At 51.8% G+C, this 17,808-nt stretch overlaps 1 protein-coding gene across 2 annotated transcripts in view; it reads right to left on the bottom strand.

Moving 5' to 3' along the window:
- pxdn (peroxidasin) overlaps nucleotides 1-17,808 on the bottom strand; it is a 39,191-nt gene that overhangs the window by 10,848 nt on the left and 10,535 nt on the right. The window contains exons 4-14 of one of the 2 annotated variants that reach the window (XM_087832827.1): nucleotides 14,298-14,369; nucleotides 11,638-11,709; nucleotides 10,419-10,490; nucleotides 9,020-9,189; nucleotides 7,097-7,214; nucleotides 6,823-6,992; nucleotides 5,500-5,772; nucleotides 5,145-5,420; nucleotides 3,207-3,319; nucleotides 2,890-3,046; nucleotides 2,244-2,352 (exon numbers count right to left, since the gene is read on the bottom strand). In XM_087832827.1, coding sequence (XP_087688953.1) covers nucleotides 2,244-2,352; nucleotides 2,890-3,046; nucleotides 3,207-3,319; nucleotides 5,145-5,420; nucleotides 5,500-5,772; nucleotides 6,823-6,992; nucleotides 7,097-7,214; nucleotides 9,020-9,189; nucleotides 10,419-10,490; nucleotides 11,638-11,709; nucleotides 14,298-14,369 — 1,602 coding nt within the window. The remainder of the gene's footprint in view (nucleotides 1-2,243; nucleotides 2,353-2,889; nucleotides 3,047-3,206; nucleotides 3,320-5,144; nucleotides 5,421-5,499; nucleotides 5,773-6,822; nucleotides 6,993-7,096; nucleotides 7,215-9,019; nucleotides 9,190-10,418; nucleotides 10,491-11,637; nucleotides 11,710-14,297; nucleotides 14,370-17,808) is intronic. The other variant, XM_087832828.1, reaches the window with a different exon arrangement.

The following is a 17,808-nucleotide window of genomic DNA, read 5'->3' as shown; positions in this document are numbered from 1 at the left end:
TTCACTCTTTGTCATTCCTGCTTCCTCCCAAACATCAGCTCGGTGGTTTTCTTGCACTGAGCCGCGGGCTGTTGAAACTCGGCGAGCAGGACTTCCTAACCTGGTCACATGACCCCAGGACACCTCACCGGTACACGACATGTTCTCATCCTGACTAGGGCTGGGTATCGTCACTGATTTCTAGAATCGATTCAATTCCGATTCCCAAGGTCCGGATTCGATTCGATCCACGATTCGATTTAATTCAATTCGATTCGATTTGAATCTGGGAAATTTTGACAGTCAGAAATATTATAATTCAGATCAGTACATTTACATATTTTTGTATCTATAAAAAGGAAGCTGACACATTATCAAAGGTGTGAGCATCACAGCAGAGGCCTTTGTGTCAAAGTAGCTGAAGATAAAACAAAGAAAAACATGAAGGTGAATTTTCCTGGCCTGGATTTTATACAAATATTCTGCAGTACATCAAAAATGAAAGAAAACCATTAATCAACATATGAAGTTACAGCGGTTTTATTAGAGACACGGCTAAGTGTTTTGCATTTTGCATAATTTTAAAAAGTTTAAATTTGTTCAGTATTGAACAGCAGAAATTAGGTTTTCTTTTCGGAAGTAAAAGAAAGAAGTATGTAAACGGGAAAAAAACGTCGGCTGACAGCGCTGTAAACAACGGTAGTCTTGTGCGTAACAAGCAAGCGAATAATGCAGAAAACAGTACAGAGAGAGGGGGGGGAGAGAGAGCTGTGCATCGTGTTAGAAGCAAAACAGCAAAAGTCAGTGAATCCATGACGATGTTTATGTGACGCGTAGTTTGGATCTTCTTTTGCTGCTGGTTCGGTCAATATTGTTTGGAGAGACATCAAACTAACAGCTTTAGAATCAGCGCATAAAGGGCGTGAACACAAAGCGCGGACCCGCCGACAGATCAGAATCAGCGAGCCGTCGGCTTTCAGCCCCGACTGTGAGAAAGTCACATCTAACTGATTCTGATCGGCGGGTCGGCGCTTTGTGTTTACGTCTCTGTGCAGAAGCCGTGTTCCTGCTCTCATTTACTGTCTTAGCTGTTTGGTGGTTGTTGAAATTTTGTGAGGTTTAACCTGAGATTCTGGCATTTCGGGCAAAATAAATTTATATTAAAAAATCGATTCAGAATTTTAATGAATTGATTTTACGTTATCCAAGCCAGAATCGATTTTAATCGATGAATCGATTATAAAAACCCACCCCTAATCCTGACCCATCATACGTCTCTCCGTTACACTCAATCCCATGATGCACTGCAGCAATAACGACAAACACGGCAGCCACGTCTTAAAGACCTACGAAAGACTGTCAGTCAGGTTTAAGCACCAAACCAACACATCTGTCCACGTCTGAACCAATCACAGCAGATGGCCCCGCCCCTCCCTGAGCCTGGTTCTGCTGGAGATTTCTTCCTGTTAAAAGGGAGTTTTTCCTTCCCACTGTCACCAAAGTGCTGCTCATATGATTGTTGGGTGTTTCTCTGCGTGTGTTATTGTAGGGTCGACCTTACAATAGAAAGCACCTTGAGCGACTGTTGTTGTGATTCGGCGTATAAATAAAGTTGAATTGAATCTGTCTTCCTGTCGCTACATCAGCATTCCCCCAGACAGACGCACGCGGTTTCATAATAATAATCAAAGAGTGATGACGGTGTGACGGGATCAAAGATGGTTACCGCCATCACAGCGAGCTGGAAACCCCCTGAGCTGAGGAACCACATCACTCAGCAGGATGGAAACGCTCAGACCACGGGCGTTACGGAGGTGACATCATCACCTGTCGACAGGTACAAATCAAAATGGACACGTTGCGCTGTTAGCACAAGAACCAACGCAGCACGATGTAAAAACCACAGCTGATCGCATGTTAAACTGTCATGTGATCAGCTGTGGTTCACGCCTGATTATCGTTTCTGTGTTGAAACAGAACTAAACGGCGGCTGTATCAGGTATCAGGTTATCACGATGCTGCCTGGAGTTTTGCACCGAGCTGAAACCTCAGATCGTTCGTTAATATTAATGCGCCGCTGAAACAGGACTAATGTTGGAAACAAACACGGCGCAGAGCTCACGACGAAGATCAGGCTCGGCTGCTGTGGAAGAGCGACACACGTGGTGGCGTAGGAAAGGAGACACTTCAGAGCCTTCCAGGTTTTTATCCTCGAGGCCGTTGTGAGGGTCAGAGTCTCATATCGCGTGTTTGTCATATCCTACCCGTCAAAGAGACGCCTCCTCGTCGACTCGATGGCGCTGTCCACAGTACGGATGGCCTGCTCTATGGACGTGCTGACAAAGGTGTCGCCCTCCCTGCTGACGGCGGGCACTGTAGAGACACAGGTGGAACATCAGCAAGCACGAGCAGAGTTTTTAATAAAGAGGTCGGCGTCATCCCTAACACAAGCCCCGCCCACCTCCTCCACAGTGATGCACAAAGGCCTGTTGAGATAAAAACAATGAATCATGCAGAGCTGCTCCAGTAGAGCCACAAAATAAAAGTATGGAGGCATATCCGAGGAGGCCGTGAGGCCGACTGCGGTCTAAACCCAACAGGAAGTCCATCTTTCACACATTTAAGTAACGGCCGTAAGCAGCTCCAGTTCTTTATTTCTCTGAAATCCTGTGAGCTCCTCCCTCCTGAGTGATTTCTGGCGCTCCTTCGTCTCCGTGTGCCACTGAAAACATCCAGCAGCTGATGCAGTTTACGGTTCGGCTGCAGAGCGCTGACCTCCAAAAGTCTCAGCAGGAAACAGCAACACACTCAGAGACCCGACAGCGCGGCTCCATCGGCCGAGCAGCAGATCACACACCGAGCAGCGCCGCAGACCTTCGGTCCCGGCGGCGCCCTGATATCACTGCTTACCTGTCACGGTTAGCACCATGCTAGCCACCTGGTAGCCGATGGGGTTGCGTGCGACACACTCGTAGCGTCCAGCGTCAGCCGTGCCCACGTCCTTCACTTCCAGGTAACCGTCGGGGCTGATGTGGAACTTTCCACTTTCTGTCACCTGAACGCCATCCTGAGAGACAGACAGAGGTCAGAGGTCACGGTGCTGAGAGCTGGTGCATGCTTGTGTAAGGACACAGGCGTCTGGTTTGAGCGTTAGGTCCCTCTCAGTCTGATGGACCTGACCTCCTGACCTCTGCACCTGCACTGAGGTCGCCTCTTTACCCGCTCACCTTGTTCCAGGTGAGGACCGGCTGCGGCTGGCCCTGAGCGCTGCAGGGAATCTGCACGTCCTGCCCGGACTCCACCGTCAGGTCCCTCGGGGCATTCGTGAAAACAGGCGTCACTGAGTGAGTAACACACACACACACACAAACACACACACACACACAAGTTAATGAGCGGGCAGTAACACACATGAAGAGCATTTTGTAATCAATCACAGACGACATCAAACATTTTACTGTCAGTGTTTGTTTCACCAGAGCTGCTGCTTCCCCTCACAGAAACATCAGCTTAATGTGAAGCTCAAAGCAAGACAGACACACACACATACACACATACACACACGCACACACACACGCGCGCACACACACACACACACACACACACACAAGCGCACACGCACGCACACACACGCGCGCACGCGCGCACGCACGCACACACGCGCGCGCACACACACAGACACACACACACACACGCACACACACACACACACACATACACACACGCACACACACACGCGCGCACACACACACACACACACACACACACACACACACACACACACAAGCGCACACGCACGCACACACACGCGCGCACGCACGCACACACGCGCGCACACACACACATACACACACACACACGCGCACACACACACACACACACATACACACACACACACACGCACGCACACACAAGCGCACACGCACGCACACACACGCGCGCACGCACGCACACACGCGCGCACACACACAGACACACACACACACACAGACACACACACACACATAAATACAAACAGATTTCTGACTGAAACCTCACTGTCAGAGTCTTGGCCCCGCCCCCTGCGGTTCCTGTGCAGAGTGAGCAGCACAAACACAAAGACTCATCGACATCTAAACACCTGAAAGTCTTTGTGCCTGAGGATGAAGAACTCTGTGTGTGCGCGTTCACCCGACCCACACTCGCCGGCGTGCTGCTAACGGCTGAATTTGAGGTTGTTTGGTTGAGCGATGGTCTAATTTTTACAGGTCACCTCTGCAGGCATCCCCCCGGTGGTCGTTGACAGTACTGCAGGTCTTTTCCAATATTTATGTTTTATATTTATAATATATATTTTTGCAAACAGATATTCTTAATTCTAATAAATTCTAATAATAAATTCTAATAAAAAGCACTATACAAATACAGGCCATTTACCATTTTAATAAAACATGAATGTGTTTTAAAACGTGTTTAAAAACTGTACACGGCTTGATCCTACAGGATAAACTTCCCGTCGCTTTCATGATTCACGTGCCGTGTTTTAGAAAAACGTTTTTTTTTTAAAAACTCCGGTTCGGTCTCCAGGTTGGAGCCGGTCGTCCGGCGTCCTGAGTGCTTCTGACCCATGAGGTTATCTTTGCTCTTTATGCACGGTTGACGCGTTAGCGGTCAGGACGTGCAGGGATCGATCTGAGAGCTGCGGTCGCACAGAGATTTACTCCGAGGCAGAGTTTTAGAGGCCGACTCCTGCACCGCTGCATCCCGACAGCCTTTTCCTGTTCGTGCTCGTGTCACTTCACGCTCGCTACGTGGGCTTCTCCATGAAACAGCTGTGCGCTCACACAGTGCCCCAGTGTGCAACCATTACGCAACTGGTACTTTGCAGCGTGTTAACAGGCATTACAACATGGAAAAACATGGCGTCACCTCAGGATTACAGGCTGCCGAGTTTTCCTGTGCCACGCCAGGCCTGTCATTGCAGAACACACACACACACACACACACACACACACACACACACACACACACACACACACACACCTTCCAATGAGCTGTGACTTAAACGCTGCACACCACTCCCACCCTCCCCTCCACCTCCACAAACAAACAGCCTGTGATTGGCAGCCATATTTCATCTAAGCACCACCTGCTCTTAGAGCCTAGAGCTCCGCCCCCCTCCTCACCTCTCTGCTGGATGCTGAGCTGCACAGCGGTGCGCGTGGTGCCCACGGGGTTGACCGCCTGGCACTCGTACTGGCCCTCATCGTGGGCCGCCACCCGAGTGATGCGCAGCGTGCCGGAGGGCAGGATCACGTGACGGCGGTCCGAGGGTAACGGGCTGCCCCCTCGAGTCCAGGCGATCACGGGCTGAGGATAGCCAGTCGCCTCGCAGGGGAAATCCACCGTGTGGCCTTCCAGGGCTAGCTGGTCCTGCGGCGTGACGGTGAACTGAGGGATCGCTGCAGGCAGAGCAGGAAATGACGTTTTAATTGGTCATCAAAGGCACACAGCACCCAAACCTGTCATCGATCGACTTACCTTGTACGATGATGTGCGCCGTAGCGTGTATGGTATCGACATTATTGGAGGCGAAGCACGTGTACTGTCCTCCGTCAGCCTGCTCCACGTTCTGGATGTAGAGCCCTCCGGAGGGGGTGATGGTGACGCGGGCGTCGTTGGGCAGGGGCGTGCGGTCACCCTTCGTCCAGGACACCCGAGGCTGCGGCTGGCCCGTGGCGCTGCACTCCAGGGTCACGCTCTCCCCCACCAGGACCTCCGTGTTCTGGGGCTGGATCACAAAACTGGGCCGTGCTGGAGGAGCAGACATGGGAACGGTGGTGACCTCACTTTCTCTAAAATAAAGATCTGAGGATGTGAAGCGGCAGCTCGTGCTGGGATCGATGATGCCACTCTGAAACCATCCCCGTGTGTCACGGCACGCAGCAGTGCCCTGCCCTTATTTGGCAGTGATTACAGTGGAGTCAGAGTGTGTACACAGACCTGAGGTTTACAGCCACACAGAGACAGGAAATGCACAACAGCTGCTCCCACAGGCTGGCCGTGACCTTCAGCTCAGATTTTAGCTCTCATGTGGTTTCAGCCTTTTCCCAAAGCTTTGCAACTTTAATACCAGTTTAGCTAGCTGTAGTTTCCGTTGTCATGGAAACATGACAGATAATCTGATGCAGGTTAAATAAGTCAGCCATGAACTCCAGACTTGCTGTTGCTGCCACATCCATACAGGAAACCTGGTTATTCTACACACGGCTTCTTCCTTTTGCTCCTTTTCACAATAAAAGCCCCTCACATATACAGAAGTGCACTGACGTTTTTCACACTGGTTCTGGGATGAAAGTGAAACGATATCTTTGATTCTTCTGGTTACCAGATGTGAAACTCACTGATGTTTCATAAAGCGTTTAGAAACCAGCCTCAGCATCAATCATGACCATAAAATGCATGAACGAATAAACAGAAATGAAAAAAAACAGGACTGCATCCCATAATGCATTGCATCCACAGCTTTAGCTGCACAGAGTGCATGAAAAACATGGCACCTACATTTCACTGACATCAGTGTGAAGATGATACGCAAACAGTAACTTTAATTAGTCTGGAGCGTTGACAGGAAGTAACTAGTAATAAGTAATGAACTGGTTCCTGTTTGTTAAATCAGACTGTATGTGTGGCTGAGAGTTTGTAGCTGTGAATGTTTCTGTAACGCCTGACCTGCTGACCTCTGACCTCTCGGTGCAAACACCACAATCACAACGCTCCCTTTCACCGTCTTTAAACGTCTCAATGGGATATCGTTATATTTCATGGCTGTCACAGTGAACGGGCTCGGGAGCGCACACTTACACGGAGCTCCGAAGTATCGCAGCGTGACCTCGGACGTTTTGACCTCTCCGGCCACATTTTTGGCCATGCACTGGTACACTCCCTGATCCGTCTCCCTGGTGTTCTGGATCATCAGCGTCCCGTCCTCCAGCAGGTTCAGACGGCTGTCGTCGCGCATGTTTAGCGCATTGCTGCGAGGAAGACGCACCGATAAAAAGCAGAGCTCGTAAATGCGTGCGATGCGTTTCGATGTTAACCCACCCACCCGTCCTTAGTTCAGGATGTTTAGCCTTACTTGTTCCTGAGCCAGATAATCTGTGGTTTAGGGTTGCCTTCGGCTCTACAGGTGAAGTAGACGGTGTTTCCTGACGTCACGTCCACATCGTGAGGCTCCGACGTGATCCTGGGAACCTCTGCAGGAGAAGATCAGACAGGAAACAGATGTAATGTATAAGCAAGCACACAGCATCACGTCTCTTCATATGGATTTCTTAGACTCGAGCTTCTGCTGAGTCTGTCTCGTCTTTTTGAACCTGCTCAATAATATCAGGGCGAAAATCCAGATCCAGAGGGAGGTCAGACGGGGACGATGCAAACTTCATGAGGCTTTTTGTTCAAAGATCATCGTCATTCTGACCCACAGAGCGGAGAATGATCCTACAGCAGCTGCACATGGAGACCAGTGGAGGAGTCCCCCAGGGTTCAATATTAGGGCCTCATTTTTTCCTGTTTTCTGGTTGGTAGGAGACTTTGTGCTGATTTTGAAGCACAAACAGACACAAAGCTCCCAAACACAAGCGGGATGATATATGAACGTCCAGATCTGAAAAGTGAAGTTAAAGCTGCACTTTATTCACAGACCACCAGGGGGCGACCCTCGTGGTTACAGATATGCTGGTTTGGGGATTCATTTCGTCAATTTTGGTCATTATTTAGGTCATAAAGGAGACTATTTTGGAAACCCTCCTCCACACACTTCACACCGCCCTCTTGTTTATCTCCACCAACAGGAGGCGAGTGTCCACACCAGGAACAGCTCGTGTGAGGAGATGGCACTTCACCTCCAGCCACTGCTTTGTTTTGACATCTCCTCCACCCACCGTGCAGGGTTTCGCTTGGCCAGCGGGGGAGGAGGGCGTGGAAAGGCTTCCACCATGTTTTCAGGCAGACATTCCAGACAGGGCATGCCGAGCAGGCCCGGGCACGTTTGGGGGCCATCGAATTAGCTGCTGAGGTTTAAATGTGGCGGAGACACAAGCAGCTGCCAGCCGGCTCAGCGTGCAGCCATGGCCGCAGGATACGCAGAACTGAGACGGCGTGATTTACAGCTGCTCATAAAACCGGGTGAACATCAGGACACAGACGAGCGAGGAAAAGCAGTTCAACCTGAGCTGAAGCAGCCTCTCTGTGACACAGCTCAACAGATTTTCTTCTTCTTTTGTTTTACGGCTGCAATGAAACTTTACAGAGTTCACTTGTTAACTGATGAAACAACTTTAAATAAAATATAAATAAATATACTAACATGATGGTTTCACACCAGACTAAACACTTCTCAAGCTGCACACACACACACACACACACACACACGCACGCACACACACACACGCACACACACACACACGCACACACACACACACACACACACACACACACACACACACACACACACACACACACACACACACACACACACACAGCTATCAGCCCATCTCAGCAGCTGCTGGTGGGCTGACGCAGGCCCACAGACACGTTGAGCTCGCTTCGCCCTCAGACTGTTTGTGGTGTGTGAAGAATGGAAGTGGGGGCTGCAGACACAAAGAGAGGATACACCTGTGTGTGTCTCAGCTTACCTGCAGGGAGGGGGGCTGGGGGGCTGTCTGAGAGTTTGCAGAGTTTGGCTATAAAAATAAGTGGATGTGTGTAACGCATGACTTCCTGTTAGGCTCCAAAGTCTTGACGCTTTCTGCTTCCTTTGGCCAGCAGAGACGAGAGGAGACGTTCAGGAAACCAGGAATAAAAGCTGCACGTCCAGCTGCTGTTACACAGCTGTAACTTCTCCACTTTATAGCCAGTCGATGGGGGGAGACTGTTTCTATAACTCATTATTAGGGGCGTGGCCTCTGACAGGTGGGCCATTTACGACGTGTAAAACTGAACACACAGCTGACTCTGTCATCAATGCCAGTAAAGCTACGCTCGGTGATGTTCTCAGTACCGCAGTTGAGCTCCTCAGCGGTGAGCGTCGCCACCGATCTGCCCTGCAGGCGGCTCGGGTAGTCGCAGGTGGCAGCAGCCTGAGCGTTGCCCGACTCGGCGTACTGCTTCAGCAGGTCGGCCAGCCACAGCAGCTCGCAGTCACAGTTCAAGGAGTTGGAGTCCAGTCGCCTGCACACACAGAAACACAGAGACAAGTGGGCATGTGTGGATAGACGGAGCCCGCAGTCTGGATGAGCAGTAAACCCTCCCTCACACTGGACACGCCCCCTTCCTGACGTGAGCACAGGTTTTACAGGGACGAGGCTTTCGAATATTTATTTGAATCTAAATCTTCACAAATGACTGAGACTCATTCATAAGTAATAAAGGAAACCTGGTTATTGCTGTGGAGCCTCCTCCACCTGCTCATGATTACTGAGCCCAAACTCCTCCGCTCTGAGCCAGCTGCAGTACCTCTAGCATCCAGCAGGGGCTCCAGCAGTGAGTCAGTCTGCTTAAATTTTAATAAGGCTTAAAGTTTGCAAACTGGGGGCGTGGCCTCTTTGACTGACAGGTGGTTGGTGACACAGGTGTCTGCTAACAGGACCTCTGAGCAGTGTCTGTGCTGTTGGAGCAGTTTAACGATGTCATGTGACCAATAACATCGCTGCTGTACTAACAGCAGCTCCAGTTTCACTGTTTGGACACAGATACATGTCTGCTTGCATCATCTGGTCACCTCTGGCTCCACAAAAGCAACATGGCGGCAGCGCTGTAAACGGCATGCGGCACAACGTGACGTCTGCAATCAAAGAGCTGCAGCCTGTTTGGTAACTAAACCAAACAGGAAGTCTCTGTTTGGTAATCAGAGTCCTCTGAGACACACAAACATGCTGTGATGACATCGTTATTACCCAGGAAAATATGCAGAGCGGTAGGCGGGGCTGTGTGACCACGTAAGAATGCCTGTTCCTAATGACATCATGTAGATCCTGTGGCTCAGGAGGATTCACAGAAATGTGTTTATTATGAACACTTACTCGTGAGCCGGAGAGACACGACAGAAAATAAAGAAAAGAACAAACTCTAAAGACTTCGTATTCTCTTAAATGGAGTCATTTATATGAGCGACGTCTCAGATGGACTCAGATCTGCTGCAGCTCAACGGGAGGAAAAGCTGTGGGAGGGCCGAGCGCTGCAGGCGAGCGCTGCAGGCGAGCGCTGCAGGCGAGCGCTGCAGGCGAGCGCTGCAGGCGAGCGCTGCAGGCGAGCGCTGCAGGCGAGCGTGAGAACAGCGCGCTGCAGGCGAGCATGAGAACAGCTCGCTGCAGTTTCATGGCATCTAACTGATAAACACGCCTGTTTGATAGTGAGCACAGACTCTCGCATGTGTTTGTGAGCTTGTCTTTTCCACTTACAGTCGCTTCATGGCCTGAAGATGAGAGAAGGTTCCCGGCACCAGCTGGGTGATCCTGTTGTTGTGCAGAAACCTGAGAGAGGCAGAAAAACATCACAGTCGTCAAGCAGGAATCTGTCGTTTCAGTGAGGAAACACTCTGAGGGATCACACAGTCCCAAAATCGATCTGCTCGACTAATAACAGGACATATTTGACTTTAATAGCATCTTTTGGGATGGGAGAAGAAATATGATCGTTTTCCCAGATGATGACTCGCGCTGACTAACACGCAGGCACGAAAACATTTTCCTGTTTACACGAGTCTCGGGCCAAACACATTTCCCCCGACTTTTGGCTTTTTAATAACACAAAATGACATTAATCTTCCATCCCGCCCTCAGGAACGCCATTCACAGAATCCTGCTCTCCATCTCTCTCTCGATGCTTTGACCGCAGAGAAATTTCCCAACCATGACCGGAGTGTGCACCTGGGACTTCCACCCTCAGCTTTTTTCCCCGTGCAGCAGGTGTCCTTCCTCTCCTTTACTCAGTAGACTGGGAGGAGTGGAAACCCTGCTGGCTCATAAACAGTGAAAGAGATCAGGACACCTGCTGCCGATCGCTCGTCACGCCTGAAAGTCGGCACACGTCTGTGCGCCGCGTTTACACTGTAAGGAGGTGCTTACAGTGTGCACAGCACAGGCAGTGCACTGCTGCAGGATAGTTAAACTGGGATGTATCCCATAATACTGATGGTCAAAGCTGGTCAGGGAAAAATAATCACACTTGATTTGCCTCAAAACTGCTGAAGAAATACTGAAAGCCAAAGTCGAGGTCCTGAAACTGTGTGTGTGTGGAGGGGGAGGGGCTTAGCACCCTGCAGCACACACATGCAGGGAGCGACAGTGCTACCAACCCTGCACGACGTCCTGCAGCCTCTGACATCAGTGAAATGTCTGAGCGCTCTTCCAGCCCACATTCCTTCAGCTGAAGGATGTTCGAGCGCTTCCTGGCATGTATCTGCTTCAAATTCAGATCTGGGCTCCGCGAGCCTCTCCGTTCTTTCTTTCCGAGCCATTCCTTCCATTCCCCGCCAACTACATCATGCTAGTTATTGCTTTCTGGTTTCTATCAACTGTCACAGTAAATCCAGTCGCACCGGTGGCTCTATTATTCTACGGATCTTAAAATTACAGTTCGGAAAAGCTTTTGGTGAATGCTCAGGCAGGATGAACTTACAGTCGCTCCAGCTTTGGTAGATGAGTGAAGGACTCTGGTTCCAAAGACTCGATGTTGTTGAAGTGCAGGTACCTGCAGAAGAGAGCAGAATGTAGACAAAGCAGAGTAAAACTGGATTATGTGATCTTATTGTCGAGCTTCACCAGCTCTTATCTTAAAGCTACAGGGCCAGATTTACTTTTGCAACCATGAAGATGCTACAGAGGGACAAACGCCACCGACGCTCGTTTGTAAATCACAGAAGTACTTTTTAAAGCTGAAGCAGTCTTTAGTAAATCTGGCCCTACAGCAGGGGGCTCGAGGGCCGGGGTCCTGCAGGTTTTAGTTCCCAGCCTGGGTCAACACACCAGAGTCACATGATCAGTTCATTACCAGCCTCTAGAGACGAGGTCATTTAACTGAGCTGTGTTGGATCGAGACGTCTGAAACCTGCAGGACAGCGGCCCTCGAGGCCTGCAGTTGGACACCCCCGTTGTCTGCGTGACTCTATCATTGATTCTGAGTGAAAAGCAGGGACGCTGATTGTTTACTGGAAAGCAAACAGAAGGAAGCTCATATACAAGAGCGGGGTAAACAAATCCAACAGCTGTGAGGTTCAGCCGGGCGAGGGTCAGAGCAGCGGAGCAGACGTTTAGAACAGAAACACCTCCAGACATCCGTCAGCTGATTCCAGAACGAGCGCACCGACGGTATCGTCACGCTTTCAGAACCATCCCAGTGTGGCTGCTACGGGAACCAAACAAACGCAGACGAGCTGGAAATATTTAACTCAGGGAAACGTTTCCTCGAACGTGACGCGAAAGCCTGTCAGCTCTGCCGAAGCCTCCGACACTCAGAGAGGGAGGAGCTTACTGTCGCTGTCTGAGGCGCGACTCGTTTCACTTTTATACAAAGAACCAAACGCAGAGTGAGGAGAAACTCAGACACAGGTCAGTGCTGAAAGCAGGTTATCACTGCTCATTCAAGCTATCGTTGTACTGCGTCCGAGTCACCTGATGTCCCAGTGTTGGTTTGTGGATCATCACAATTCATGTTTGTCGAGGTTTCAAGTGCACAGTCACACTGCTGTGATGTCATAGTTGTGCAACTGTTTACGTCCACTCAGCAAAAAAATTTAAAAAACGGGGCGCTCAGGGTGGGGGGTGATGATGCAAAACTATGACATCACTACAGCGTGATATCCAACATTACGATGATGACGATCCAGGCACCCTCGCGTACACGGGGACATCAGTAACTCTCCGTCTGAGCACGCTCAGCTACAGCGATGACATAAAACGGTGGAGTTACCGATGATGTTATGGGCGTTTTAAAATGTCATTTTTCTAGATTTGACTGAAAAACCGTCACCGATACGCGACTCCCATCACGCCTGCCGACGGGCTGATGTCATCGGTGATCAGCTATGATAACTCGTGAATCCGCGGCTCTCTGGGCTGTGACGCGTTCGGCCCTGAGGTTTCTTCGCTCCGGTGTCGTCACAGGTCCGATTCCCTGACAAACCGCAGGCACGCTGATGAACTCGAACAGCGGTGTTGGGCCACTCTTCGGGTTTTGGCATGCGTCGCCCGATGATGCAGGACCATTAAAACTCAAAGCCCACATATACGCTGCAGTGAAACTCAAAGCAGATGTTGGAGTGCACTTGGTGAATTGGCCGTTTGTTCTCTGTTGCAGCGAAGAAGAGTGAGTCACAGACTCCTCACAGATTACTGAGTTTCTCAGCAGATGGAGCAGCAGAAGCCTAACAGCAGATCATCGGCACATTTACAACCTCGTGTACAGCCACACATACGTCTGTCGGACATGCAGGTTTACGGCGCTCGACGTGTTTCTGACAGGCAGGATTTGCATCACACAGATTAAACACACACGATGCAGATTTCACACAAAGAAACAGCAAGTTTACAGCGAATCAGAGCAGGAGCTGTTTCTGCAGAAGCGAGTCAGGCTTCGGCGCGCAGACACGCTGCTCCACAGCAGCCGTGCTGGACGTCCCAGCAGCGCAGGTGAGTTCATGCTGCAAGCTTCACAGGAGGGAGGGGCGCAGCGTCGCCGCCATCCTGACCGCACGGCATGAAGCCAGTGTTTCCCCCACTCGTGTCCAGGTTTCACAGTACATGTGGTTGTTAATGCTCAGATCAGCTGATCTGAAGAACGCACACTGAGTCGGGATCTGAGTTTGTGATCCGGCTTCAGTAAACCTAACGACGTTCACCCTCGAGGGCCAACGGAGGAACTGTGACGAGTGCATGTGAAACAGGCGGAGTCCATCCTTCGGTTTGTGTTAGAGGTGGGGGGGCAGCTGTGGGGGAAACACTGGTGACTCATGCAGAAAGGGTCACGGGAGGCAAGCGCAGCTGCGAGGGGGCTGCAGTCACGGCATGCACGGTGGCAGCAGAAAGGTGGATGAAGGGTGGGCGTAGCACACTGTGGGGGAAACATGACACCTGCAAAGTCTGCAGTCATGACACAAGAACATGCTCACAGATAATACGTCACATGACGGAGACTTTGCCAGGCTTTATGGAGTGTTTGTTTTTCAGGAAGGGGGGAGGGGGTGGAGGCATTTACAGCTGGAGAAGAGAAGGAGGAGGAGGAGGAGGAGGAGCGGTGCTGCGAGCAGAAGGAAAAGGTGGAAGAGGAAGTAGGTCACTTACAGTTGCTCAAGAGAGACAAGCCCCTTAAATGCTTGTCTGTCAATTGATTGGATTTCATTCTTGTACAAATAGCTGGAAGGAGAGATAATCAGCATCATTAGTAACACACACACACACACACACACACAGAAAGGATAAACGTTTGCTGTCTGTAGAAGTATTCAGACGTGTCTCGGGGGCAGAGCCCGTCCTGCTTCACATGGACAGGTGTGGTCAGCAGGTGAGTGTTTGGGGCAGCAAACGCTTCAAGCTTCAGGTGAGACGATCGTGTTTTTAAGACAGCATTACGACTTTTCACCTGAAAACTTAAAAACACGAACTCGTGGAGAATTTTACAGGCAGGGGAAGTGGAGCTGTGCTGGTTCTCACAGCTTCCTGTCAGGTCTCCTGTTCCTGTGCTGCACGACCTTTGACATGTGCATGTTTTTTCTCCGTGGCACATGTGAAAGAAATGCGACGAAAAATAAGAGCTAATGACTGCCTGACCTTTCACCTCCCTCCTCAGTCCACTCGTGACGAGCTGTTCTTTGCACGTCTGCCTGACTCACGGTGTCGGTCAGTCTCCCCGTGCTGCGTTCATCGGACTTTTGTTGTTGTAGTGATCGTTTTCATGGAAGCAGAACCACAGCACGGCTGCTCCCTTTAGCTCGACAGCTGAGTTTATCACAGTAATAAAATCAGGAAGAATTTGTTCTCCCGCAGGAAAACCTTCATTCTTCACTGGAATTTACGGGAGGATTCATGGGAACGCCATCTCAGGCCATAATCTCGGTGAGGATCTCTGCTCACGCCCACACAGGGGGGAGGGGCCAGGGGGGAGGACAGAGGGGAGGACACAGAGGGGAGGACACAGTGTGGAGGACACAGAGGGAAGGATACAGTTTGGAGGACACAGAGGGGGGGACAGAAGGAAGGAAAACAGAAGGGAGGACACAGTGGGGAGGACACAGAGAGGAGGACACTGAGGGGAGGAAACAGTGTGGAGGACAGAAGGGAGGACACAGAGGGGAGGACACTGTGGAGGACACAGAGGGGAGGACACAGTGTGGAGGACACAGAGGAGGGCAGAAGGAAGGACACAGAGGGAAGGACACAGAGGGGGACACAGAGGGGAGGACACAGTGTGGAGGACACAGAGGAGGGCAGAAGGAAGGACACAGAGGGAAGGACACAGAGGGGAGGACACAGTGTGGAGGACACAGAGGAGGAGAGAAGGGAGGACACAGAGGGAAGGACACAGTGTGGAGGACACAGAGAGGAGGACACAGTGTGGAGGACACAGAGGAGGAGAGAAGGGAGGACACAGAGGGAAGGACACAGTGTGGAGGACACAGAGGGGAGGACACAGAGAGGAGGACACAGAGGGGAGGACAGAAGGGAGGACACAGAGGGGAGGACACAGAGGAGGACAGAAGGGAGGACACAGAGGAGGACAGAAGGGAGGACACAGAGGGGAGGACACAGTGGGGAGGACACAGAGGGGAGGACACAGAGGAGGACAGAAGGGAGGACACAGAGGGGAGGACAGAAGGAAGGACACAGAGGGGAGGTCAGAAGGAAGGACACAGAGAGGAGGACACAGTGTGGAGGACACAGAGGAGGAGAGAAGGGAGGACACAGTGTGGAGGACACAGAGGGGAGGACACAGAGAGGAGGACACAGAGGGGAGGACAGAAGGGAGGACACAGAGGGGAGGACACAGAGGAGGACAGAAGGGAGGACACAGAGGGAAGGACACAGTGTGGAGGACACAGAGAGGAGGACACAGTGTGGAGGACACAGAGGAGGAGAGAAGGGAGGACACAGAGGGAAGGACACAGTGTGGAGGACACAGAGAGGAGGACACAGAGGGGAGGACAGAAGGGAGGACACAGAGGGGAGGACACAGAGGAGGACAGAAGGGAGGACACAGAGGAGGACAGAAGGGAGGACACAGAGGGGAGGACACAGAGGAGGAGAGAAGGGAGGACACAGAGGGAAGGACACAGTGTGGAGGACACAGAGAGGAGGACACAGTGTGGAGGACACAGAGGAGGAGAGAAGGGAGGACACAGAGGGAAGGACACAGTGTGGAGGACACAGAGAGGAGGACACAGAGGGGAGGACAGAAGGGAGGACACAGAGGGGAGGACACAGAGGAGGACAGAAGGGAGGACACAGAGGAGGACAGAAGGGAGGACACAGAGGGGAGGACACAGAGGGGAGGACACAGAGGAGGACAGAAGGGAGGACACAGAGGGAAGGACACAGTGTGGAGGACACAGAGAGGAGGACACAGTGTGGAGGACACAGAGGAGGAGAGAAGGGAGGACACAGAGGGAAGGACACAGTGTGGAGGACACAGAGAGGAGGACACAGAGGGGAGGACAGAAGGGAGGACACAGAGGGGAGGACACAGAGGAGGACAGAAGGGAGGACACAGAGGAGGACAGAAGGGAGGACACAGAGGGGAGGACACAGTGGGGGGGACACAGAGGGGAGGACACAGAGGAGGACAGAAGGGAGGACACAGAGGGGAGGACAGAAGGAAGGACACAGAGGGGAGGACAGAAGGAAGGACACAGAGAGGAGGACACAGTGTGGAGGACACAGAGGAGGAGAGAAGGGAGGACACAGTGTGGAGGACACAGAGGGGAGGACACAGAGAGGAGGACACAGAGGGGAGGACAGAAGGGAGGACACAGAGGGGAGGACACAGAGGAGGACAGAAGGGAGGACACAGAAGGGAGGACACAGAGGGGAGGACACAGAGGGGAGGACACAGAGGGAAGGACACAGAGGGGAGGACACAGTGTGGAGGACACAGAGGAGGACAGAAGGGAGGACACAGAGGAGGACAGAAGGGAGGACACAGAGGGGAGGACACAGTGGGGAGGACACAGAGGGGAGGACACAGAGGAGGACAGAAGGGAGGACACAGAAGGGAGGACACAGAGGGGAGGACAGAAGGAAGGACACAGAGGGGAGGACAGAAGTAAGGACAAAGAGGGGAGGACACAGTGTGGAGGACACAGAGGGAAGGATACAGTGTGGAGGACACAGAGGGGAGGACAGAAGGAAGGACACAGAGAGGAGGACACAGTGTGGAGGACACAGAGGAGGACAGAAGGGAGGACACAGAGGGAAGGACACAGTGTGGAGGACAGAGAGGAGGACACAGTGTGGAGGACACAGAGGAGGACAGAAGGGAGGACACAGAGGGAAGGACACAGAGGGGAGGACACAGTGTGGAGGACATAGAGGGGAGGACAGATGGAAGGACACAGTGTGGAGGACACAGAGGGGAGGACACAGAGGGAAGGACACAGAGAGAAGGACAGAAGGGAGGACACAGAGGGGAGGACAGAAGGGAGGACACAGAGGGGAGGACACAGAGGGGAGGACCAGTACCCTGTCAGACTCCAGCTGTCCGCCTGCTCCTCCATCACAGACTCACAGTCCTGGTTATGCTAACAGCTAATGAGCACGTGTTACATCGCTAAGTAAGGACCGCTGGCAGTGCGGCGGCGGT

This window comes from Neolamprologus brichardi, chromosome 19, assembly GCF_056152115.1.
Source record: "Neolamprologus brichardi isolate AB-2024 chromosome 19, ASM5615211v1, whole genome shotgun sequence".
Classification (NCBI taxonomy): Eukaryota; Metazoa; Chordata; class Actinopteri; order Cichliformes; family Cichlidae; genus Neolamprologus; species Neolamprologus brichardi.
Note: the sequence above shows the minus strand (reverse complement) of the source record. Positions and strands in the feature narration are given on the sequence as shown.